Raw genomic sequence first — 26,594 nt, 5'->3', positions numbered from 1 at the left:
ACAGAGGACCTGTGGCTGGTGGCCACTGCCTCCCACTAGGAATGCACCCAGCAGCCGCCCCACCCAGTGCCAGAAAGGCCACCGTGCACATCTTGCACTGAAGGCCTACTGTGTGCCTGGCACAGAGCTAGGACCTCCTACTACCGGCCTCACCTAGGCCCAACCACATTGCTGTGAGGTCAGTGCTACCACTAGCTCCCTGCTTTACAGATGACAACCCTGGGGTCTGCTGGCCTGTCTGTGTTCTCACAGCTAAAAAGCAGGTCAGTGAAACAACCCAGCCATAGGAGCCTAATCTCTTAATCCAAAAGCAATGCTGCATTTTCCCCGTTTTTCTACTTGTTTCAAGAGTATTCGTAATTACTTGCTGAAGCATTCTTTTGACAGCACACTCACATTTTTAAAAAATGGCGGGAGGTGGGGGGAGGAGGGAGTGAAGGCTGCTTCGCGGGGGAGAGAAACGCAAGTCTGCTGGGCCTGGGAAGGGGTGAGAGCTGGAGTCTAACAGAGTCCTCACCCCAAACTCTCTGAGTCTCATCAAAAAATGAGTGTGCAAATGCTGATGAAATCCGTGTAAGGTCTGTAGTCTAGTGAGCTGCACTCTGCCAATGTCAAAGTCCTGGTTTCCTTGACGGCTGTGCAGTCAGCTGGTCACGTAAGATGTTACCGCTGTGGGGATCTGGGCGATGGGTACGATTTCTGCAACTTTTTCTGAGTCTATAAATATTTCAAAATAAAAGGTTTAAAAAGAAAACATTGCGTGCCAGAGCTGAAAGAACATCATAAATCACACTGGGCGACTTTAACTGTTTTGTTTTTTAATGAGAAAACAGAGACTCAGAGAGTTTGGGGTGAGGACTCTGTTAGACTCCAGCTCTCACCCCTTCCCAGGCCCGGCGGACTTGCGTTTCTCTCCCCCCCGAAGCAGCCTTCACTCCCTCCTCCCCCCACCTCCCGCCAAGCAGTGGAAGCGACCAGAGAATGGCCATTTGCGTTTGGTCACTCCCGCACAGCTCAGGCCATCTCTGGGCCTCTGCCGGGTGAGGCGCTTCGGGGTGTCCATGGCTTGTCCCTTGGCCTCACTTTGTCTTTCATTCCATTGGAACATTTCAAAATCCTTAAAAGGAACCGATCCAAAGGAATTCTGATGTCATCACGCTTGGCAAGGTCCCGGGGTTCAGGCGTCTTTGATCTTGTTCTCTGGGACCTGCTGCAATCACCTGCCCAAGGGCAGCCACCATATGTCACTTCTCACAAAAATCAATTTACAAAGCTGTCCAATGAAATGTAAGCACTCGGTAAGCAGTATCACCTGCAACGGATCCACTGCAAAAGAAGCAGAACCAGAGGCGGCAAAAGCAACAGAAATGCAAACGTTAACATTTCTTTTGAGTTTTTGTTTTTCACTTTCAACGGCTTTTTATTTCCACGTAGGGGAAAGAGAGGAGAAATGCATAATAGAAGACATTCCAAGTGACACCTGGATAACAGGTGGGTTAGATGAACTCTGCTGAACGTTGAACTCGAGATGTCATCTTGCGGTGGTGTCACGCTAACCTCCGGTGGTGTCGCGCTAACCTCTTCTGTTTCTAACATCTTTATTGGACGTGCTATCCGCTTGACGTGCATGCTCTTTGGCAGAGAGCTTCAAGCTGTGCGCTTTTCTCTCGAGACACATTAGCAAATTATGCAGAACTGGCTTGAAAACAGCCTTAAGAGGGAATTGCATAATTCGTAAAACAGGAAACCCAAACACAGGACCCCAGGATCCAAGCTTGATTTGTTTTTCCAGTTGTCAGGTTACCTTAAGTAAAACAATCTCTGATGCCGTTAATCATGCTAATTGTGGTTGAATTCTCAAAGGATAAGTGAGGTCTGTAGACGGGTCCAGGAACACGAGACAAAGCAGCAGAGGTCAGTGTGTCTTCTGAACTTCAGCTTCCAGAGGCTGAGTTAAGCAGCAGCCTGCTACTCACATGCGCCAAATGCTGTAACAGCGTCCCCTCGACACAGTTCCTAAACATCTCCTTTAAAAGTCCTTTTTGTGAACAATTCCACTGCACATGTACTCTCTGCTTTTTGTTCGCTGTGCGCTGCAAGCCCCGAAGTCCGCAGCCAGGACCTTAGCTCAGCCCGTCTGCTCTGAGCGCGAACACATTCCCGACCGCCGTGGGCTCCCCGCGCTTAGGCTGCCCGCACCCCAAATAACTGTGTCCACTCCTGTCTCACTGAACTATCCCTGAACCTTCGCTGCCTGTCAAATCCCTGCCTCTCACTGAGTGATACTTGATCATAAATGCACGTGTCAAACCCTGCCTGGTTAAGAAGCGTCAATCCAGAATATGCTAGATTTAATGTTTAGATCACCACTAAAATGGAAAAACAAATGTTAGAATTTCTGTGGATCTGTGGGGACCTGAGGCCACGCCTGGTGGCCCAAGTCTAGGAAGAGTACACGGCAGCTATGCCTTTTCTCTTCACATCTCTGAGTCCCTATGAAGTCCGATGAAACACACCGTCTCCAACGTCCAAGAGAGATGACCTCAGAGCCAGTCATTTAGTCAAATCTACCTAAAAGCGTGATTCTGTTCCTCGGGACTAAAAGTAGGCTGCCGCCTTCCCCGGGCGGAGGCCGCGCAGGGCACCGCAGGAGGACAGAGCTGTGCCGGCCATCGCCGTCATTGCCAGCAGCTTGGTGGCGACTTTGAGCCTCGTCCCCTTATCCATGAGCTGGAGGCAGCACCTGCCTGGAGCACCTGGCCCCCGACCAGCTGCAGGCGTGCGTCCCACTTTCTCCCAGCCTCTTGGACTCTGTTTCCAACCTGTCAACTCGGCCTCCCAGGGTCTGTCCGAAGGTACCAGAGAAGCAGGCGTGGCCCTGATTCTGGCTCCAACCCCTCCCTGAAAGGAAGGAAATTCCTGAGAAGCAGAGGAGAGCCTGGAATCCCTCTGCTGGAGGCTGAAAGGGAGACAAACCCACCTGCGCACCTGTGAACCGTGCCAGTGCAGGGCACTGCAGCCAAGCGCAGGACTAGAAATCCTCGCTCTGTAAATTTGCTTGGAAACTTCAAAGTCAAATATGTTGTGTACTTTTATACTGTTTCTCTTAGCTCCTCTTAGTAATGCTCTTTAATGATAAATTCCAGGTTATTTTGAATGAACACAGGGGGCGAGGTTTTTAGGAGGAGAGGGACGAGAGGGATGAGGGAGCTCTGGGGGGCTGTGGGGTAAGTGACCGCCGCTGGCCCGACGAGCTTTACAACCACCTACTTGCTGATCCTTGGAAACACTTTTTTAAAATATAAATTCATTTATTTTTCATTTATTTATTTTTTTGCTGCATTGGGTCTTCATTGCTGTGCACAGGCTTCCTCTAGTTGCGGCGAGCGGGGGCTACTCTTCATTGCAGTGTGCAGGCTTCTCATTACGGTGGCTTCTCTTGCTGTGGAACACTGGCTCTAGGCACATGGGCTTCAGTAGACGCAGCACGTGGGCTCAGTAGTTGTGGCGCACAGGCTTAGTTGCTCCGCGGCATGTGGGGTCTTCCCGGACCAGGGCTTGACCCGTGTCCCCTGCGTTGGCAGGCGGATTCTCAACCACTGCACCACCAGGTAAGTGCGGAAACACTTTTTAAACAAGGCTGTCAGTTCTTATAGAAAGCAGGTGCTGAGAGAAGGCGAGAAGTACCGCGGAGCACAGCGATCCTGTGTGGGAGGCTGTTCATTAAAAGGAAAAGAAGTCGAATTCAGAAGCAATGAAGTCTCGCTCCTGGTCGCTCCCTTTCACGGGGTCCTTGGACATGACCCTTGCACTCGGCCGAAGTCTCCAGGGTTCTGTAGTTCTTTTTCTTCAGAGTGCAAACCTTCAGCAAGACCAGGAGATGGAGGAGGAAGAAGCAAAGCTAAACGAGGATCATCGCTCATCACCACACCTCAGGGGGTCAAGGGCTGGGTGCCTGCTGAAGCCCCCCCACTCCGAGCCAAGGAGTCAAGCGCAAGTGATTCATTAAGGGGGCGTCCCCCAGGGGAAGGAGGGAGAGAGGCCAGGCTCAGACTGAGCCCGGGGAGCTCGGGAACGTGAGCCAGCACTGCAGATGCCCACCCAGTGCCCCCACCGCCGAGAGGACACCTGGGAGTGAGGCTGGGGACCCAGACAGACCCTCAGACCCCTCGTCTGGGCAGCATCATTCACAACAGCCAAAGAAGGCAGTGACCCGTGTCCGTCAACAAACGGATGCATGAACAAAATGCGGTCCATGGCACAGTGGAATATTATTCAGTCGTGAAAAGGAGTGAAATGAATAAAAATGAAATTCAGAACCCACTGTAGCACGCAACAGGACAGATGCTGTGTGGTTCCACTTGTACGAGGTCCCTAGAAGAGTCAGATTCAAAAATCAAGAAGTAGGAGTGACGTGACCAGGAGCTAGACAGGGAGGGGAAGGGCAGCTACTGCTTAACCAGGTGCAGCTTCTGTTTGGTGGAGAAGTTCTGGAAACGGATGGTGACGGCTGCACAGCAAAGTGAACATCCTTAATGCCATCGATTTGCACACCTTAAAATGCTTACAACGTTAAATTTTGTTATATATGTTCTACCACAATTTAAAAAACTTAAAAAGTAGTTGGCTAAGAAGCCCCCCAGAGTTTTCCCACCTCCCAGCAAAGGAGCTGGCGGCTGGGCCCCACCCCACACGCTGCCTCTGACGCTCGGGACCCCTCCCAGGCCCCGCTCCAGCCTCGGGGCGCACGAGCTATGAGAGTCACGGCCGCTCTTTCTGCCGTCTCAACGGCACCAACGTCTCTGGACGCCCCGCCTGCCCCAGGCCCTCCGTCTGCAGACACCCCCGGATTCTACAGACACGGTTTCGGGAGACGTGTCTGCATGTCCGGCCTCTCCTTGGTGACACAACTTTGACACCCAGACGAGTGTGCAACTGAGATGCACACCTCTGCACGGAAGGGACCAGCGTGGAGGGGACCATCCACGGGAGGGAGACGCGAGCTGAAGAGCAGCAGACACTTCACAGGAGGCGGAACGCAAACGGCCAGGAGCGGGGGGGAAAGGCGCTTGACTCCGTGCCCGCCAGGCAACACAAAGCCCATGAGACGCTGCCACGCACCCACCGGTGAGAAAACCGAGTGTGCCGGTAGGTGTGCACCGCCACCCCCGCTCCAGGCTGCAGACTTCACCCCCAAAATGGTGCCCCCCCGAAGATGAACACAGGCCCAGTCCACAAGCTGGGTAAATGCAGGACATGCCCAACAGAAATGCACACACGTGCTCAGCTGCACAAGAACCTTCAGAGAGGCACGACCCAAGATGGCCCAAACCAGGCCCGTCCAGTGCCCATCCACGGACAGACAGACAATAAAGCCAACCGTTCACATGACGAGGCGCTCAGCAGCCGCAACAGGGACGGTCTCCACCGCATGTGACACGGACGGACCCCCACACACGCTGACGGTGTTCACAGGAGGACACGCACTATATAAAGTACAAAGACACAAAAACGCTGTCTTCACAAGCCAGGGGGCTGGCGGCCTCCGGGGACGGGTGGTGAGGGTGCGGGGTGTCTGGGGCGCCAGCAATGTTTCGGCTGGTGAGTTAGTGGCAATGACTCATTGACTGTACCCTGATGGCGTGTGTGGCGTAGGAAGTGTGTGCTCTCGTGTCAGTGACACGTCCCCTCCTGCGCTCCCTCCACACAGGAAGGCTCTCAGAAAGGCTCACAGGTCAGAGGGAAGCCAAGGTGCTCGGGGAGCCTGGAGCGCCTGGAAGAGGCCACTCTGTATTCACGGCGACTCTTGGGAGCAGCTGCTTTCTATGCCCACGTTGCACCCGGGTCAACAGGATGAGCTGGCTTTGAACCCCCTCCTGTCAGGCGGCCCATCCCAGTTCCTTCTCTCGTTCCTCAGACACTGTGTGGCCAGTTTGTCTGTAGAGCTCTGTGCTCAGCACTGGACAAACGACACTGGATCTTTCTTCAGCTCTCTGAATAGACCTCAATTAGGTTACAGAAGAACATTCAAGGACATAGAAACATGGTCACGAAAAAATTGGGTGGAAAAACCAAATCAGAGATGTACAGTATGATTTCATTTTTTTATAAAATATACGATGTGTACTTACAGGGAAAAAAGGTTAGAAGGATAATACTGAATACCAAAGGCTTCTGGAGGGGATTTTTACTTTCTAAAATTCCTACAAGAGATGCATTTTACTTTTCTAGTATCAACTCAGATGGCCCTCAGTTCCAGGCTCAAGGACTCACAGGCCGGAGCAGAAGAAAGAGCCACCTCAGGGGTCGCAGGACGAGCTGAGTGCCTGAACGGGGCGCACACAGGGTCCCAGGGAGGCAGGTGGCCTCCTGTGGCACGCGGCTCACACCTGGCACCCAATAGCGCCCACCCAGGGTCACTGAGTGGAGCCCCCAGGAGGAAGGGCCCCTGGGGAGCTAGGTCAGCACAGAAGTTCTGCCAGAACTACACCTGGGGCTTAACACGCGCCACACAGCCCGGGGCTGCGTGCAGAGCCGGGGTGGAGTTTGTGATGAGGGGCCGAGCGCTGAGTTGGGAACCGAGCCTGCGGAGTTTTCATTCGGGCTCAGCCTTTTATTTTCTGGGTGGTGTTAGACAAGTCCCGTAGCCTCGTCTGCAAAGGTGGGTATTATTATACCGACTTTCCAGGGTTGTAGGCCCTAATGGGCGTTGACATCAAAAGCCCAATAATAACGTAAGGAATAATTCATCAAGTGCTTGCATAGCGCTTACAACGTGATAAGTGCTGCATTAAGCCGTTTACAAATACTAACTGGGTCTTCACACCCCAAGGGGTATACACCGTTGTTATCCTGATGAGAAACACGTGAGGCAGCCTGGCCCGCTCCGGGCGTCCGTCACATGGACTGTCCTGTCCACGCTGGGAGGACCGCCGGGCCCATTCACCCGCGAGCAGTGCTACTCTTCTGCCACCTGGTGGTAGCCATAGGGCATAACACCTCCCTCTGGGCCAGGAACACCGGCGCTGTAACCAGGGGCCAAGGATGCGCATCCGTTCAAAACCCGTTATCGAACACGTACAAATCCTCAGCGGGCTCTGCCCTCGCTCAGTCCGGGCCCAGGAGGCCCACAGAGGAAGACGCCGTACGTCCCCAGACTCCAGCCCCTCCCAGAATAAATGCGGGGGTGGGGGGGCGGCACTGGGACAGTTGGCACGCGGACAAGAAGAGGGCGGATGGTGAGTGTGGGGAGAGTGACAAGCGCAGAGCCCTAGAGGGCAGGGAGGGGAGGCAGAGGGCGGTGAGCTGCCGGGGTGAGGGTGCTCGAGGTGGAGGACGGAGACGCTGAGTGCGTCCACGTGGGCAAGGCAAGCCCCGGACGGGCGAGGGGCTGGAAGAGGCTCCCGAGGAGACCGTCGTCTCGGAGGACGGGAACCCACGCGGGCATTTCCAGGCGCTGTCCGCCTGCCTGGCTGTGTGCTTTTCTCCAGGACGTTCGGCTGCTTCAGCAAAGGTGCCACATCAGGTTTAGGGCTTTGTGGCCTAACTTGGTGAAAGTTCCACGTACACTTGAAATATGTACCCTGCTGTTTGGGGGCCATCCCAAAAGTGCCAAGCCAGGCCCTGCTGGTGGACGGTGCAAGTCAGCTCTCCCACGTCCACTAGCCCTGTCCACGGCCGAGGAGCGCTGACGACCCATGGGGTGGACTCGTCCACGTCTCCTTTCGGCAGTTTTACTTCATGTGTTTTGAAACTGTTGATGCATGTAGGATGGTTATGTCTTCATATTGAATTGACCCCTTTATCATTACGTTAAGGCCCCGCTCCGTCCTTGGTAATTTCCTTTGCTGTGGAGTCTACGTTATCTGATATTTATAGAGCCACGTGAGCTTTCTTTTGACTGTCGTAATGATGTCTTTTCTATCCTTTTAACTTACCTATAGCATTATACCCAAAGTGATTTTCTCAAAGACTGAATAGTTGGTTCATTTTTTAAAAAATCCATTCTGACAATCTTTGTCTTATCTCCGTTTATACCATTTGCTTGTAACGTAATTACTGATACGTCAGGATTTAGGTCTGCTGTTTTATTATTTGTTTTCTTTTTGCTCCCTTTGGGTTTTGTTCCCATTTTCTGTTTTGTACCTTCCTGTGGGTCACTTGAATGTTTTGTAATGCATTTTGTGTTATCTATAGTATTTTTCACTGTATCTCTTTGTATAGTTTTTGTTAGTGGTTGCTCTAGGGGTTACAATACACATACTTACCACAGTCTACAAGGATCAATATTTTACCATAGCAAGAGGAATACAGAAACCTTATGACCATGTAAATCCCTCTGCCCCCCACCCTGTAACATAGTTGTTGTAAATATTATGTCTACATACTTTGAGAACACCACCAGGCAATGTTGATTTTGTTTTTTACCTTCAACTGTCAAACAGCTTTTTTTTTTTTTTTTTTATTGCGGTACGCGGGCCTCTCACTGTTGTGGCCTCTCTCGTTGTGCAGCACAGGCTCCGGACGCGCAGGCTCAGCGGCCATGGCTCACGGGCCCAGCTGCTCTGCGGCACGTGGGATCTTCCCGGACCGGGGCACGAACCCGTGTCCCCTGCATCGGCAGGCAGACTCTCAACCACTGCGCCACCAGGGAAGCCCCAAACAGCTTTTTTTTAAAGGGGAAGAGAATCCTCTATTGTGGTTTCCCCGGTGTTGACTTCCCCATTGTTCTCCCTTCATTCCTGCTATTCCAAGTTTCCGTCTTACCGTTCTCTTTCTGTCTGCAGAAGTTCCTTTAGCAATTGTTTTACAGTAGGTGTTCAAGTGAAAAAATCCTTAGTTTTCCTTGAGCTTAAGAATATTTTGCCTTCATTCTGAAGGGTATTTTTGGTGGATATAGATTTGACAATGCTTTTTCTTTCAGCACTTGGGAATGTGCCCCTTCCTTCTGGCCTCCATGTTTCTGATGAGAAGTCTGCTGTTACTCAAATTGTTTTTCCCCATCAGTAATGCAGTGTTTCCCTCTGGCTATTTTTCATAGGTTCCCCCCTCTTTGGTTTTGAGAAATTTAATCATGATGTATCCGGTGGTAGATTTGGGGGAGTCTGACCTTGTAGGGTTCACTTAGCTTCTTGAGTATGTAGGCTTATCTCTTTCATCTCTTTCCCCCAGTTTGGGAAGTCTTTAGCCATCATTTCCTCCAGTGTTTACTCAGCTTTACACGCTTCCTCCTTTCTTCTGGGACTCGCAAATTATAGACCTTTGATTATTGTCCCACAAGTTCGTAAGACTGTTTGAGTTTTGGTTTTTTTTCAATCTATTTTCTCTCCATTGACCGATTTGATTACTTCTATTGATCTATAGTTTTTTGTTTGTTTGTGGTTTTCTTTGTTGTTGTTTTGGCCATGCCATGCGGCATGTGGGATCTTAGTTCCCCGACCAGGAATGGAACCCACACCCCCTGCAGTGGAAGCGCGGAGTCTTAATCACTGGACCACCAGGGACGTCTCCATTGATCTAGTTTCAAGTTCACTGACTCTTTCCCTGTCGTCTCTATTCTTTTATTGAGTCCATTTGGTTATTTTTCAATTTCAAATATTATATTTTTCCTGTTCTAATGTGTCCATTTATTTCTTTTTATATCTCTATTCTTTTTCTGAGACTTTCTACTTTTCCATTTAAGGGTTTCAAACTCCTTGTTGATGCATTTTTATGACGACTTTAAAATTCTTGTCAGATAATTTCAATGTCTATGTCATTTTGGTGTGTCTACTAGCTGTCTTTTCTCATTCAAGTTGAGGCTTTCTTGGTTCTTGACATGGTATGTAATTTTGTAATGTATCCTGGACATTTTGAGTATTATAACTCTGGTTCCTATTTAAATATTCTATTCTAACAAGTAGTCAACCCATTTAGTTTCAGATCACACATCCTAACCTTATTTCTCTGAGACTCTGCACTGCTATTCTGGCCTACCCTGCTTGCGTACTACCCAGGGGCCAATCTGAAACCTGGGTGTTTTCCACACCACGATTGGATTCTCAGAGTTTCTGCTGTACTTATTCTGGTTGGCCTCATGCATAGGCTGCTTACGGGTGTGCCCAGGACACCCATACACAGATTTAAAGATCGCCTCTCCAGCTCCCGCCTCTCTGTCACCCTCCCCATCTCTGCCTCTTCACTGTCCTTCACTAAGTGCAGGTCAGGCATCTCCACAGGTCTTCACCCCAGTCCCCACATGAAGCAGCCCGTGGAGAGGGTGCCGTTTCTTTCACAGGCTTCGTCTGGAGTAGGGCGGGTGTAGTCAAAGGGTTCCATCCTGTTGGGTCACCCTATTCCAGATCCTTTTGCACGAGAGCGCAGACTTCTCCTGAGCGGGTTCTCTTTCCTCCTCCCTGCCTCTCTTTCAGTTTCGTGGGGACTGCTGTTTGCTCCAGCACCCAGGCCAGGATATGGGGGTGGGGGACAGACAGGGAACTCACAGCTGAGTCACACTTTGAGTCCTTGGCAGTCACCTTCTTTTCTCCACCTTTCAGAGTCTTCTGATACTTGCTTTAGACATTTTGCCCAGGGTTTTTAGTTGTAATTAGCGGGAGAAATAGGGTGGAATGGGCTTACCCCATCTTTTCTGGTATCACCAATGACACCTTTTTTAAAGATCCTCTTCAGCTGGAACATTCTAAACAGTCTATAACGTACACGACACAGAGTTAACAAACTTGTGGAGACAAGACAACCAGGACTGCTCAGTGAGGCCTGAACTGAAGCCGCTCCGAAGTGCAGGCAGGGCTCAGGGGCGTTGCCACCCGCCCGTCCCAGGAAACCCGTTCTCTCCCCAGGGCTGCCCGTGTGGTCGTGTCCAGGGTGAGGTTCCCGTCAGGGATGCGTCTCCCTCTGCCTCCCAGGGAGTCAGGCTGGTTCTGGGCTTCGGGATCAAACCACCTCGGATCTAATTCTGCACTTACAGCTTATTCACTGTGTGACTTTGGGCTGTGACTCTGACACTCAGTTTCCGCCTTGGGAAATAGGGACAATACAGAATCCAACACTTTTTACAACCTCTGCCACTAGCACCTGGTCCAAGCCACCTAGACTATGATGACAGCCTCCCTTCTTCCACTCCTATCCTTCTTCATTCCTTACTCCATGTGAAAAAAATCTTCAAATGAAAGCCACATCATTTCACTCACCTGCCCAATTGCTTCCCCCCAATTTTTTTGGGGGGGGGGAATAGGGTCTTTTTTTAAAATTTATTAATTTTTGTCTGTTGGGTCTTTGTTGCTGCGCACGGGCTTTCTCTAGCTGCGGCGAGCAGGGTCTACTCTTTGCTGCGGAGCGCGGGCTTCTCATTGCGGTGGCTTCTTTTGTTGCGGAGCACGGGCTCTAGGCACACGAGCTTCCGTAGTTGTAGCACGCGGGCTCAGTAGTTGTGGCTTGCAGGCTCTAGCGCACAGGCTCAGTAGTTGTGGTGCTCGGGCTTAGTTGCTCCACAGCATGTGGGATCTTCCTGGACCAGGGCTCGAACCCGTGTCCCCTGCATTGGCAGGTGGATTCTTAACCACTGCGCCACCAGGGAAGCCTTTCCCCAAAATTTTAAAAAGGATTTGTAGACCATCCACGATCTGGCCCGTTACCCCTTCAGCCGCATCTCCTGTGATTTTCTTCCTGTTAACTTCACTCCAGCACTCTGCTGTTCCTTGGACACTCCAAGCATTCTCCTGCCCCAGGACCTTTGCATGTCCTCGTGCATGGGACGATCTTTCACCAGTGGAGGGAGCATCACGAGGTAGTAAGGAAAAAGGCACTACACTGCCTAGACTGGATCTTGACTCTGCTACTTGCTGGGTACGTGGCCTCGGGCACAGTACCTTATGCTTCAGTGTCATCCCACGTAAAATCGTCATAAAATATTAGCTACCTGCATAGCGCTGTTGTCATGACAATTCAGATTACACGTGTAAGTTTCTTAGAACGGTGCTTGGCACACAATTAGCACTGAATGTGATGTATAGGTAGATATGGATGTAATCTGCATGTATGTGATAAACAAATACTATAGAAGCGGATATATTTTTACTCCCCTATCCTTTCAGGTCTTTGCTCAAATGTCAGAGAAGCCTTCCCTGACTTCCCCACATAATGCTTCCAAGTCCCCTACCACTCCCACCCCGTCTGTTGCTTCTTCTTGTGGCATATATAACATCTTCAACGTTATATATTTACTAGTTGTATGTTTCTCAATGGGATTTAATAAAGACTTAAAAAAGATAAATAAAAATAAATGTCTTATATTTTTGAAACAGGGACTTTCAAGATACAACAGTGGGACTTGGGCAGACACGATTTCCTTGAATCTGCTCCTGGTCTGGGAATGGTTGTGACTGTTACAACTTACGATGATGAGGTAAAACACACTTTTTGTCTTGCTACTGAAATCTTTTGTTTTCTAAAAAGCCACGTGTCATGTACACCCACACACTTCACATCTCCACACAGCGCTCACTGTCCAGCATCTCATTTCTGACATGTGTAGCCCTGACAGAGGCACTGCACCAAGACACAGACGCCTGCCTTCAACGGGCCTACAGTCCAGCTGAGGAGCAGAGGCTCCTTAACACACAAGGTAGAGACAGTACAAAGGGCAGGCCTCGCACGCATCATCCCGAGGTCTTGTCGGTCTTGCTGGGCAGAGGGAACCCACAGGGCCAATGCATCCCGCTGGTCGTGCGGGGCCAGGCTTCGCCTGCTCTGCAGGTGCCGCAGCCTCACCCAGACACGAGGGTCGGCTAGGCCGCCTCTCCCTCCGCCCGTCTGGTGGGGTTTCTGTAGGAGTGCTGCCTCTGGGTCTGTCTGGCCTCACGGGGCGCCTCCTCACTGGGAGCTGCAGAGTAGAAAAGGCACCACGGTCAAAGGGAAAGAATGTGGATCTTGGGGTCGGAGGCAGGTGTGAGTGCAGACGGTCATCTACAAGCTGGACCTCGAGGGGTTACTTGGCTGCTTTAACCCTCCATTTTCTCCTCTGTCCAACGGTCGCAGCAGATGTTGTCCCCACCGTGCCAGCTCAAGGGACTGTGACCTGCTCCGTCCAATAATTCCAACGTGACTGCAGGAACTACTTCCCTTTGGACTTGCTGTCCTGGGGATGTGCTCATGACGTAGCAGGATGGTGGTGGAGCAGAGCCTCACAGAACAGACAGGCATCTCTCTAGCTGGCAAGGAGAGGGTACTTGATGTAGACAGGCCCAATTTCCTGTCCTCATGAGGGCTGCGCTCAAGCCAGACACTGTGACGCCCCCACTCACGTGGAGCCCAGGAGACTCCATTCCAACTGGACCGGACACCTGATTCCGGCCCGCTGTAGCAGCCTTCTCCTGGTACACCAGGCACCTCCCTGGCAACAGTTCCACTGGGGCCATTTTCCTAATTCTCGTACAGCTACCCTCTCCTCCTGACACCCCCGCCTCCTTCACTTCCTGCCCAGTTAAACCAAAACAGAATTCTCTGCTGTCCTTCCCTGTAACCTTTCATGACTGATCTGGAAATGTCTGCATAGCTTGTTAAACCCAGAACCCAAATTTTAGTTGGACAAAACAGCTTCACAGAAAAACCTGTTCACTGTTTTTAAGACAGAGCTGTTTCATTCTCCAAAAAATACATTTACTCGAAACAATACCCCCTTCTAGATGGGAGGAGAAGTGTTTTCATTCTGCAAACATCCAACAGATATTTGCCACGGGCCTAGGAGAGAGAAAATTCTCACCCCAAAGGCCTGATTTTCAGGAAGGCTCTCTCCCTCTGGAAGTAAGAGGACCAGACACAGCTCTGGTTTAACATTCCTAACGAGCTAAGATCCTCTCTGAAGATCCTGAACAGCACCCCGCCAAGGGCTCGGACTGCTCCTACCCGGGTCGATGTGCCTGGACGCAGGGTACTCTCGGATGCTAACCTGAACACATGTCCCTTCCTACGGCAGGTGACTGGCAGGCCAAGGCGTAACATGGCTGGTAGGGTAGGCAGGGCAGACAATGACAATATACAGGCACCATTCAAACTATGCATTTTGTATTCCATTGTCCCTTATTCCGTGTCCAATATTCCTATTCCATTTTGTAGAAGAGAAAACTGTGGTCCTGAGAGGTAAAATGACTTATACAAGATCACATCATCAGCAAGTGGAAACACTGAGGTCTAAATTCAAGCATGTCTTTTTCCAACACACCAAACTAACAGGCATTGCTGACTGACATGTTTGCTGACGTGAATAGTCACTGGAAGCAGACTCTGTAGAACCCTGACCCAACACTAAGGGTCAGAAATGGAATTTAACAGGTGATGAGTCATCACTGCATATTTTTCCAGGGAAGAGTAACTCTGTTATTCATGAAAATTAGAAATCAAATGCAAACCTGACCTTGAATGCCGCTGCATTTACCAAAGTTTCCCTATCAACACTCTGTTAAGTGAAATTAAGTACATGGCAAGATCCTTTAATTTTCTCCAAATCAAAATTGAAAGATTTAAAAAAAGAATCTTGGTTGCATTTTTCTATGTGTAATACATACCTGTTTCTAAAGTGATTTAATAGACTATCTTTTTGAGCAGTTTTAGGTTCACAGCAAAATTCTGCACGAAGTACAGAGTTCTCGTACGTCCTCTGCCCCCACGTGAACAGAGCCTCTTCCACTAGCAGGCCTGGGATGGCACAGCTGTTGCAGCTGATGACCTGCACTGACACATCATTCAAAGCCCAGGGCTCACATTAGGGCTCCTTCTTGGCGTTGCACATTCTATGGATTTGACAAATGTGTGATGACATGTATCCATCATCATAGTATCAACAGAGTAGTTTCACGCCCGTAAAAATCTTCCAGAACCCGTCTGTTCATCCCTCCCCCCTCCCTAACCTTTGGCAACCACCGATCCTTTTACTGTCTCCACAGTTTTGACTTATCCAAAATGGCATACAGCTGGAGTCGTACAGCAGGCAGCCTTTTCAGAGTGGCCTCTTTCACTTAGGAATATGCACTTAAGTTTCCTCCGTGTCTTTTCATGGCTTGATAACTCATTTCTTTTTAGCACTGAACAATATTCCATCGTCAGGATGTATACCATGGTTTACTGATCCATTCACATGCAGTGGGACATCTTAGTAGCTTCCAAATTTTGGCTATTATAAATAAAGCTGCTGTAAACATTTGTGTGCAGGTTTTCATGTGGACATAAGTTTCCATCTTATTTGGGTAAATAAATAGTACAACTGCAGAACTGTACGTAGACGTATGTTTAGTTTTGTAAGAAACCACCAAACCGTCTCCCAAATGGGAACATCATTCTGCGTTCCCGCCGGCCGTGACAAGCGTTCCTGTTGCTCCACATCCTCGCCAGCATTTAGTGTTGTCAGTGTTCTGGATTTTTGCCATTCCCATAGGTGTGAAGTATCTCGTTGTTTTTAACTGCAATTCCCTAATGACATACGATGGGGAGCATCTTTTCATGTGCTTATCTGCCATCTATATGTCTTCTTTGGTGAGTTGTCTGTTCAGATCTTTTGTCCATTTTTCAATTAATTTGTTCAGTTTCTTGTTGTTTTCAGAATTCTTTGTATATTTTGGATAACAGTACTTTATCAGATACGTCTTTTACAAATAGTTTCTCCCAGTCTGTGGCCTGTCTTTTCATTCTCTTGACAGAGAGACAGACAGCTCTCTCTTCTGCAGAGCAGTTTTTAATTCTAATGAAATTCAACGTTCAACGTTCAACATTAATGTCAAATGTTTAATGAAGCTTAATTTTAATGAAGTCCAGCTTCTCAATTCTTTCTTTCATGGATCGTGCTCTTGGTGTTGTGCCTAAAAGGTCATAACTGAATCCACGGTCTTCTAGACTTTCTATGTTACCTTCTAATAGTTTTATAGTTTTGCATTTTACATTTAGACCTATGCTCCATTTTAAGTTAATTTTTCTAAAAAGTGTAAGGTCTGTGTCTACATTCATTTCTTTGCATATGGATGTCCAGTTGTTCCAGCACGATTTGTTGGAAAGACCACCTTTTTCCATGGTATTGCCTTTGCTCCTTTGTCAAAGATCAGTGGGTCTATATTTGCGTGGGTCTGTTTCTGGGCTCTCTGATTCACTGATCTCTTTGTCTGCTCTTTCCCCAATACCACACTACCTTGGTTACTGTAGCATGATAGTAAGGCTTTTTTAAATTAACTTTTATTGGAGTGTAGTTGCTTTACAATGTTGTGTTAGTTTCTGCTGTGCAGCAAAATGGATCAGCTCTACATACACACATAGCTCCTCTTTTCTGGATTTCCTTCCCATTTAGGTCACCACAGCACATTAAGTAGAGTTCCCAGTGCTACACAGTTATAGTAAGTCTTGAAATCAGGAACGTCAGTCCCCTGACTTTATTCTTATCCTTCAATATTGTGTTGGCTCTTCTGGATCTTCTCCCTCTCCATAGAAACTTTAGAATCAGCCTGAAGATATTCACAAAATAACCTGCTGACACTCTGACTGGGATTGTGTCAAATCTATAGATTAAGTTGGGAGGAACTGACTTTTTCACAATATCGAGTCTTCCTGGCATGAACACAGAACATCTCTCCATGTATTTTATCTTCTTTGATTTCTTTCATTACAGTTTTTTAGTTTTTTTCATATATCTCTTAAACATACTTTGTTTTATTTATACCTAAGTATTTCATTTGGGGGAGATGCTAATGTAAATGGTATTGTTTTTGATTTCACATTCCACTTGGTTCACTGCTGATACAGAGAAACTGATTAACATATTAACCTTGTATCCTGCAACCCTGCTATAATCACTTATTAGTTCCAGTAAGTTTTATTATTTTGAATTTTCTACATAGACAATCCTGTTATCTGTGAACAAACACAGCTTTATTTCTTCCTTCCCAACCTGTATACCATTTGTTTTCTTTTCTTCTCTTACTGCATTAGCTAGGAATTGAAGTATGATATTGAAAAGGAATACTGAGGGACTTCCCTGGTGGTCCAGTGGTTAAGAATCCACCTTCCAATGCAGGGGATGCGGGTTCAGTTGGGGAACTAAGATCCCACATGCCGTGGGGCAACTAAGCCTGCGTGCCACAACTAGTGAGCCCGCATGCCACAACTAGAGCCCATGCACCCTGGAGCCCGAGTGCCACAACTACTGAGCCCACGCACTCTGAAGCCCGCAGGCCACAACTAGCGAGGAGGCCATGTGCTGCAATGAAGATCCCACATGCCACAACTAAGACCCAAAAACAGCCAAAAATAAAATAAATAAATAATAAAAAAGAAAAGGAATAGTGAGAGAGGAAATCCTAGCCTTGTTTCTGATCATAGTGGGAAAGCCTCTAGTTTTTCACTATGAAGTATGTTAGCTGTAAGGTTTTTATAGATTTTTTAAATCAAATTGACAAAGTTCCCGTATTCTCAGTTTGCTGAGAGTTTTTGCCATGAATGGATGGTGGATCTTGTTAAATGCCTTTTCTACACCTATTGTTATGATCAAGTGATCTTTAACTTGTTGATGCGATGAATTACATTAACTGATTTTAAAATGTTGAACTAGCCTTGCGTATCTGGAATAAACCTGAGTTGGTCATGGTGCCTGATTCTTTTCATACATTGTTGGATTCAATTTGCTAATATTTTGTTGAGGATATTTGTATCGATGTCCATGAGAGATAATGGTCCATAGTTTTCTCGTGTCTTTCTCTGGTTTTGGTATTAGGCTAATGATGGCCTCAGAAAATGATTTAGAAAGTATTCTCTCTACTCCTGGAAGAGATTGTAGAGAATTGGTCTGATTTCCTACTTAAATCTTTGGTAGAATTCACCAGTGAACCCATCTTGGCCTGGTGCTTTCTGCTTGGAAAGTTATTATCAATTCAGTTTCTTTACTAGCTCTCAGCCTATCCAGACTGTCTATTTATTTTTGTGTGAGTTTTCACAAATTGCGCCTTTCAAGGAATTGGTCTATTTCATCCAGGTTACCACGTTTGTGAGCACAGAGCTGCTCATCGTATTCCTCTACTACCCCACTGATGTCCGTGAGACCTGTAGTAAGCTTCCTCTTTCATTTCTGGTGTTATTAACTTGGGTCTTCTTTTCTTAGTTAGCCTCCCTAGAGGTTTACTGATCTTTGCAGAGGACCAGCTTTCTGTTGGCTGGTTTTCTCTGCGTATCTCCTGTTCTCACTGGTTTCTGCATTAGCTTTCTCAGCACGGATCTTATTTCTCTTCTTATGCTGACTTTGGATTTAGTTGCTCTTCTTGTTCTAGTTTCCTAGGCTTAGATGATTAATTTTAGACCTTTCTTTCTTTTTAATATATGTGTTCAATGTTATAAATTTCTCTGTAAATGCTTCTCTCACTGTATCCCCCAAGTTTTGATTAAGTTGGATTTTCATTTTAATTCAGTTCAAAATATTTTTTGAGATTTTTAAATTGTGGTAAAGTACACATGAAATTCATCATCTTAACCATTACTAAGTGCACAATTCAGTGGTATTAAATATATTCTTAATGTTGTATAATCATCATCCTCATAACTCTTTAAATCTTGTAAAACTGAAACTCTATACTCGTTAAACAATAACTCCCCTATGACTAAATACCTCGTATAAGTTGAGTCATACAGTGTTTGTCTCTTTGTGATTGGTTTACTTCAGTAAGCATAATTTCCACAACGTTCACCCATGCTGCAGCACGTGTCAGAATCTGCTTCCTTTTTAAGGCTGAATCATATGCCACTGTTATGTATGTACCACATGTTGCTTCTTCATCCACCTGTCAGTGGACATTGTGTTGCTTCCACGTCTTGGCTATTGTGAACACTGCTGCCATGAACATGGGGGTACAGATATCCTGATACCCTGCTTTGGATTCTTTGGGGTATATACCCAGAAGTGGAATTACTGGATCATATGATAATTCTATTTTATATTTTTGAGGAGCCACCATAATGTTTTCCACAGCAGCTGCACCATTTTACATTCCCACCAACAATGCACAAGGGTTGAAATTTTTCCACATCCTCGCCAGTACGTTCTTTGTTTGTTGTATAGCAGCCGTTCTGATGTGTGTGAGGTAGTGCCTCACTGTGGTTCTGATTTGCATTTCCCTAATGGTCAGTGAAGCTGAGCATCTTTTCATGTGCTTGTTGGCCTTTTCTGGTTGTTTGGGGTTTTTGAAGCACTTTGAATGTATCCGCCACTGCCTCTGGTCTCCGAAGTTTCTGATGAGAAATCTTGTTAATCTTATTGAGAATCCCTTCTATATGATGACATCAAAAACCCCTGACAGGGCTTCCCTGGTGGCGCAGTGGTTGAGAGTCCGCCTGCCGATGCGGGGGACGCGGGTTCGTGCCCCGGTCCGGGAAGATCCCACATGCCGTGGAGTGGCTGGGCCCATGAGCCATGGCCGCTGAGCCTGCGCGTCCGGAGCCTGTGCTCTGCAATGGGAGAGGTCGCAGCAGTGAGAGGCCCGCGCACTGCAAAAAAAAAAAAAACAAAACAAAAAACCCTGATATTTGGAGGACAGGGTCCTTTTTGCCTACCCTGGCTTCTAAAAGATGCATGGGAACTGCTCCAGGAACACCTGCGCAGCTGCCTGCCATGTGGCTGGCAGGGGGTGGGGGGTGGGAGGTAGGCAGCTGCCACTGTTCTAAGAGCTGATATTGACCAGAATTAACCACAATTTACCATCCAAGTCTTTCCCTGGAAGTTGCAAGCCTTCAATAGACTCCAGAGTTCCAAAACAGTTCCATCAGACAGATTCTTCCAGTGTAATTGTTGCCTAGAGACAGATTCCTGGTGCCTCCTATTCCACCATCTTCCCAGAATTCTCTTCCAATTCAAAATACTGTTAGTTTCTCTTGAGATTTCTTTCTTGACTCATGTGTTATTTAGAGGTATGCTGTTTAATCTCTAAATATTTGGGGACTTTCCAGCTATCTTTTTGTTATTGATTTCTACTTTAATTCCATTATGGTCTAAGAGCATACCTTGTATGGTTTCTATTATTTTAAATGTGTTAAGGTGTGTTTTATGGCCCAGAATGTGGTCTATCTTGGTGAGTGTTCCATGTGAGCTTGAAAAGGATGTGCATTCTGCTTTGTTGGATGAAGTAGTCTACAGATATTGATTATATCCAGTTGGTTGATGGTGCCATTGAGTCCAACTGTGTCCTTACTGATCTGCTGCTGGCTCTGCCCACTTCTGATAGAGGAGTATCCAAGTCTCCGACTATAATACTAAATTCTTGTATTTATCCTTGCAGTTCTATCAGTTTTTGCTTCATGTATTTTGACACTCTGGTGTTAGATGCATACACATTAAGGTTTGTCTTCTTGGAGAAATGACCTATTTATTACTATGGTCCATTATGTAATTATCCGTGATAATTTTCCTTGTTTTGAAGTCTACTCTGTCTGAAGTTAATATAACTATTCCAGCTTTCTTTTGATTAAGGTTAGCTGAAAGTTGACATATACATCTTTCTCCGTCCCTTTTTTTTTAATTAAAGATTTTTTTGATGTAGACCATTTTTAGTCTTTATTAAATCTGTTACAATATTGCTTATGTTTTGGATTTTTGGCCATGATGTGAGATCTTAGTTCCCCAACCAAGGGATCCAACCCGCACCTCCCACATTGGAAGGCAAAGTCTTAACCACTGGACCACAAGGAAAGTCCCTCCATCCCTTAACTTTTAATATATATGTGTCTTTATATTTAAAGAGGGGTTCTTGTAGACAATACATAGTCGGGGTTTTGGTTTTTTTTTTGGATCCACTCTGACAATCTGTTTTAATTGATGCATTCAGACCACTGACATTCAAAGTGACTGTTGATACAGCTGAGTTAATATTCATCATATTTATTAGTTTTCTAGTTGTCATCCTTGTTATTTGTTCCTATTTTTGTTTTCCACTCTTTTTCTGTCTCTTGTGGTTTTAATTATTTTACGATTCCATTTTATCTCCTTTCATAGTTATCAATTATACTTCTTTTAACTTTTTGTCGGTGGTTGCCCTAGAGTTTGCAATATACATTTACAACTACTCCAAGCCCACTTTTGAATATCACCATATCACTTCACAGGTAGTACAAGTACTTTATAATAACAAAGTAATGCTAATTCTTATCTCCCATCCCTTGCATCTTTGCTGTTGCTAATTTCATTTATATATAAACTATAATCATCAAATACATTGCTGTTATTTTGAAAGACGTATCTATTAACTCAGTTAATAAGAAAAATAAAAGTTTTAATTTTACCTTCACTGATTCCTTCTCTAATGCTTTCCAATCTTCACGTAGCTCCGAGTTTCTGACCAATATCATTATCCTTCTCTCTGAATAACTTTTAACATTCCTTGTAAGACAGGTCTATGAGGGACAAATTCCTTCAACTTTTGTTTGAGAAAATCTTTCTCTTACTTTTGAAGGAGAATTCTGCAGGATACAGAATTCTAGGTTGGTGAGTTTTTTTCTCTCAACACATTAAATGTTTACTCTCTCCCTGCTTGCATGGTTTCTGAGGAGAAGTCGGGTGTAATTCTTAGCTTTGCTCCTCTATAAATAAGGCTTCTTTCTAGATTTCCTGTCTATCTTTGATATTTGCAGTTTTAATATGATATGCCTAGGTGTAGTTTTATTGGCATTTATCCTGCTTGGTGTTCTCTGGGCTTCCCAGCTCTGTGGCTTGGTGTCTGACACTAATCTGAAATTCTCCGTCTTTATTTAAATATTTCTTCTGTTGCTTTCTCTTTCTTCTCCTTCTGGTATTCCCGTTATGTGTATGTTACACCTTTAATAGTTGTCCTGTAGTCCTTAGATATTGTTCCTTTTTTCCCCCAGTCTGTTTTTGCTTTGTAGTTTTGAAAGTTTCTGTTGCCATATCCTCAAGCTCAGAGAGTCTCTCCTCAGTCCTGTCCAGTGTGCTAAGGAGTCTATCAGAGGCACTCTTTATTTCCGCTACAGTGTTTCTGATCTCTGGCATTTCTTTTTATTCTTTCACAGAATTCTGATCTTTCTACTCACACTACCCATTTGTTCTTGCATGTTGTCTACTCTTTCCATTAGAGACCGCAGACTATTAATCATAGGTTTTCTAAGTTCCTTATATGATCGTTCCCACATCCCTGCCATATCTGAATCTGCTTTTGAGGCTTGTTTTGTCTCTTCAAACTGCGGTTTTTGCCTTCGAGTATGTCTTATTATTTTTCTGTTGTTGTTGAAAGTTGGACGTGATGTGCTGGGTAAAAGGAACCCGTACTGGTTCCCACAGGGGTTTGTGCTCAGGCTAAGCTCGGACTCTTTGCATTCGCCTCTCCCATTTTGGGGGCAGTTTACCCTGTGACCTCAATTCTCTGACAGATCTAAGAACTGATTTTCTTTCTATGCAGCTTTTACTTTTTAAGACAGAGGGACAACTTCCAAGCTCCTTATATGCCAGACTTGAAGTCCTATACCTGTTTTTAAAATGCCAGACAATACAGAAATGTACTAAGCAGAAAAGTCAAAGTTCCCCAACAAATATAACTGCCTAATAACTTGGTATATATTCTTTAGAATCTTCTTCTAAGCACGTGTAGTTTTACAAACGATACTTTTTACAAAAATAGGATTCTATACAGACTATCCCTGAATATTGTGGACACCTTTCGTATAGATATGGGTGTAATCTCTCTTTTACTGCTACCTAGCACCTCTTCATTTGGCTTTGCCTAAATTTAATCAATCCACACTCAAAGGTATTAGTTATTTCAAAACACAATTTTTTAAATAAATAACATCACACTGAATATCCTTTTACATATAACTGTCCATTTGGGCATTCCCATAGGATAAATTTCTGTATGTAGCGCTGCTGGGTGAATGGTGTTATACGCTTGGCCAAAGCACTCTCTGAAACGGGTGTTCAACTTACATTCCCAGAACAGTGTCTAGAGATAGTATTTCTCCATACTGTCCCCACCCCAGGTGCTTGTAAGTCTTTGCCAATCTGAAAACCAACAAGGAATATCTTACTGTGGTCTGTATTTTTTTGATTACCAGCAAGACTGAGTATTTTGCATGTTATTGGCCACTTGATTTCTTCTTTAAGAATTGCACAGTTTTCACTAGATTACATGGGGATGATTTTTTTTAAATGGAAAGTAGAGAATAATAAACTTAAACTATGGAAATCCTCAATCCTAGGTATTACTGTCAAAGTTATATGGCCCACAGGGAACATTCTACTTCACTTCACATTCACCTGGCGAACACATCATTTGCTTAGAGTCTAATTCTACGAGGCTCGTGTCATTTGGAGGGAGTAAGCTGGTAAGTACGTGCCTCCGAGTACTTGGTGATGAGCAGCGTCAGCACTATTCAGGCGCGACAATGATATGCAGACCATTATACCCAGACCTCAGCACAGCAACCAAAGAGGGAGCTGGAGAGCTTGGAAGGGGTTCAAAGGAGAGCCACGGAGTTGATTAAAGGGCTTGAAAAATGAGAACTGGGAGGGAAGCTTAAGAGAACTGTGATTATTCAGGCTTGAAAACAATTGAAGGCTGAAGGGTGAATTAATAATGGAATTCCAATAAATAAAACTCTTACATGGTAGATGGTGATTGGCTATTTTCTAAATGTGCTGAGAACAGATGAAGAGAATCTGTACTTTAGCATCAGAAATTTAGTTATATGTAAAGAACATTCTCCTGAGTAAATCAAATTCTCTCAGGGGCAAAGGCTCTTGCCTAACAGTCTATTGTTAATATAAGTACCCTTTCAGGTCAGCAGGTACTGTTTAATGCATTATTATTACAAAGAAAGACTACTGGGTATAACAGGGAATAGAGTGGCGGTGAAGAAAAATAGAGAGCTCGAGAATGAAGTAGTGTTTGCTCTCAAAAAGGAAGAGTGGAGAAAAAGGAAGGAATGGGAGGACACAAGGAGGGAAAAAGCAAAGAAAAAGAGTGAGCCACGTTAAAAACATGTTTCTTCCTTTTTACTGTTTGCACAGCGGATCCACTTAGATATTCGAGTTGGAGAACATGACCTTGATGCAGCCATTGCTCAAGCAAAGGACAAAGTTAATGAAGTTAGCTTCAAGCTTGAACATCTAATTGAGCAAATGGAGCAAATAGTCAAAGAACAAAACTATCAAAGGGTCAGTCTGCCTATTCAGCTTATGCTCCCTCTTCCTGCCCAGTACGTAATTCTCCACGAAGCCCGCGAACCAAGGAAAGAGTAAACTGCCGGTTCCCCGGGCCTCCTCAGAGCTAGGACTGCGTGGACATGCAGGGGATGCGGGGACAGCGCTCGTTCACCGTTCGCTGGACCATGAGCTCCTCTAGGAAGGGGACCGTGGCTCACTCGCCTTGGGGTGTGAGCTCACAGAATGAATAAATAAGCATTTCCAAACACACCCCACATGGCCGCAGCGTCTCAGTGTGCCCACTTTCTAAATCACCATTTTGTTCTTGTGACATTATGCGTTTCCTGGGTCACTGTGCTCAGTGGACCCTGGTCAGACGTGGGCTCAAATCTGCCCCCCCACTCACTAACCTTCTGTCGTCTCTGAGCTTCTGTTTCTTTATCTGGAAAATAAAATGAGCACAGTGCCCAGCTTAAAGTAAAGTAAGAACCTGAATGATGAACATCTGTCAATTAGGTAATGTTCACTTTGTTTGATGGTAACAAATAAAACATATAAAGTAATAGATCAAATACCTGATACTTTACGCCAAAACACAAAAGTGTGTTTTATAAGGTTGACTCTTCCTTGTCTTTGACTAACAACATCCCTTGGCTTAGAAAATGATACTGCACTTTGGCATAAGAGATTACCTGGGTGACATGAAGTACCCTGAATGCATACAGCACCTTCCCCTCAAATTCATGCATGAAGTACCTTAAGAAACTTAACCTGCCTATTTCTCTTCTGCGTAGGACCGTGAAGAAGAATTTCGAATGACCAGTGAAGATACAAACAGCAACGTTTTATGGTGGGCCTTTGCACAAACACTAATCTTTATCTCAGTTGGAATTTTCCAAATAAAGTACCTTAAAGAATTCTTCATAGCTAAGAAACTTGTTTAAAAATATTAATAAAGGCAAATAACTACCTTCTACCTTGCATGTTTGAGTTAATATCAAAATATATTCATAAGTGTGCATAACTTTTCTGATTTCAAAGACATCAGAGGTTGGAATTGATGTTATATCATTGTAACACTGATAAAATGTCACTTTAACAATGTGGCTTCTGAGTTTGATAAAATAAATACATGATCCAGGTCTTATTTTAAAATTGGTATAGGTCAGCACTGTCCAACGGAAATAAATGTGAGCTATATATGTAAATTTTAAGTTTTCTGGTTGCCACATTAAAAAAGTTTTTTTTAAAGAGTAAAATTAATCCTAGTGACCTATATTTAACCCAATAGATCAAATATATTACCACATTAACATGTAATCAATACATAATTATTAATGAGGTAGTTTACATTCCTTTCTTGATAGGAAGTCTTAGAAACCCAGGTGTATTTTGCAATCAAAGCACATCTCAATTTGGACCAGTCACATTTCAGAGGCCAATGGCCACACAAGGTTCATGGCTACAGCACGGGACAGAGGGAGTACCTCGTTTCCCCATGGCGTTCCACTTCGAGTGGTCCTGAATCTCTGCATTTCTCTATTTCCCTGAAAGATGGCCACTTTTCTCCACACAAGTGAATGGCCCAGAGACTTTCTCTGAACCAAGTTTTCTCAGTGGGTCCCACTCTGATCCACCTCCATAGGCGGATGGAAACTGCTCTTTGGAGAGGATGGGGCATCCCGCGAGGAGTGTAATTCTAGGGAAAGCAACTTCCATTTATTTCCTCTAAATTTTAAAATAAGCGTAAGCTCACTAGAAGTTACAAAAACCAGTACAGAGAGTCCCTTCCACCAACTCCCCTATCCACCGTTTTTAAAAGCGAAATAACCTCCCCCAGCTCAAGCCTTTTCACATGTGCGTGTTAGAGGCAAGCAACGGCGCCTGGCCCGACCCGGCCCACCTCGACCATGGGGTCCGGACAGTGGGCCCCGGGCCCCACTCACACCCCATCGTGATCCTGACATTCGTCCTGGGCTACCAGGTCTCCTAATGCCCCGGCCCCAGAGTTTCCCATCCCCTACCTCCGACGGCCCAGACCCCCTTGCTGTTCCTCTGGTCCCTCCTGTCTCCCGGCCCTCATCCTCCGGGGCCCCAAGGACCCTACGCCTCCCACTCCCAGTACGGCGAGCACCGAGGGGCCCTCCCCCTGACCTCCCCACGCCCCGCAAAATGGAGGGCACGAGGGGCCACCTGGTCCACCTAGTCGGTCCGCTCAGCTCACCGTGTCTCAAGGTCGATGCACATCCCGCCTCCATGTGATTACTTCCACCCAACCCTCAGGCGTGGGTCTCACCTGACTCTGGCGGCCCGCTGTCGGTCTGTGAGGTGCAGCGGCCTCCCACAGCTCTGCGCCTGCGCCGGCGTCCCGGCGCACCCACCTCGGCGCCGCCTCCCCGGGGGCCCACATAGGTCGTGGACTATAACG

At 46.1% G+C, this 26,594-nt stretch overlaps 1 protein-coding gene and 1 long non-coding RNA gene across 2 annotated transcripts; one reads left to right on the top strand and one right to left on the bottom strand.

Moving 5' to 3' along the window:
• Positions 1–1,241: 1,241 nt before the first annotated feature.
• On the top strand, positions 1,242–25,382 carry LOC307186102 (transmembrane emp24 domain-containing protein 11; the record flags this gene model as incomplete). The annotated part of the gene is made up of 5 exons (XM_079920785.1): positions 1,242–1,491; positions 12,303–12,403; positions 23,221–23,346; positions 24,032–24,178; positions 24,961–25,382. 5 exons carry the CDS (start codon positions 1,242–1,244, stop codon positions 25,108–25,110), a joined length of 774 nt encoding a protein of 257 aa, XP_079776911.1. The 3' UTR covers positions 25,111–25,382.
• On the bottom strand, positions 12,305–26,505 carry LOC307186103. Its single transcript, XR_013828249.1, has 4 exons — positions 26,391–26,505; positions 25,654–25,865; positions 24,577–24,608; positions 12,305–12,880 (listed from the first exon to the last, which is right to left on the bottom strand). It is a non-coding gene; the product is annotated as an uncharacterized lncRNA (long non-coding RNA).
• Between the last annotated feature and the right edge of the window lie 89 nt (positions 26,506–26,594).

Source organism: Stenella coeruleoalba (assembly GCF_951394435.1).
Source record: "Stenella coeruleoalba genome assembly, chromosome: 4".
Taxonomy (NCBI): domain Eukaryota; kingdom Metazoa; phylum Chordata; class Mammalia; order Artiodactyla; family Delphinidae; genus Stenella; species Stenella coeruleoalba.
This window is presented reverse-complemented; position numbering and strand designations above follow the sequence as displayed.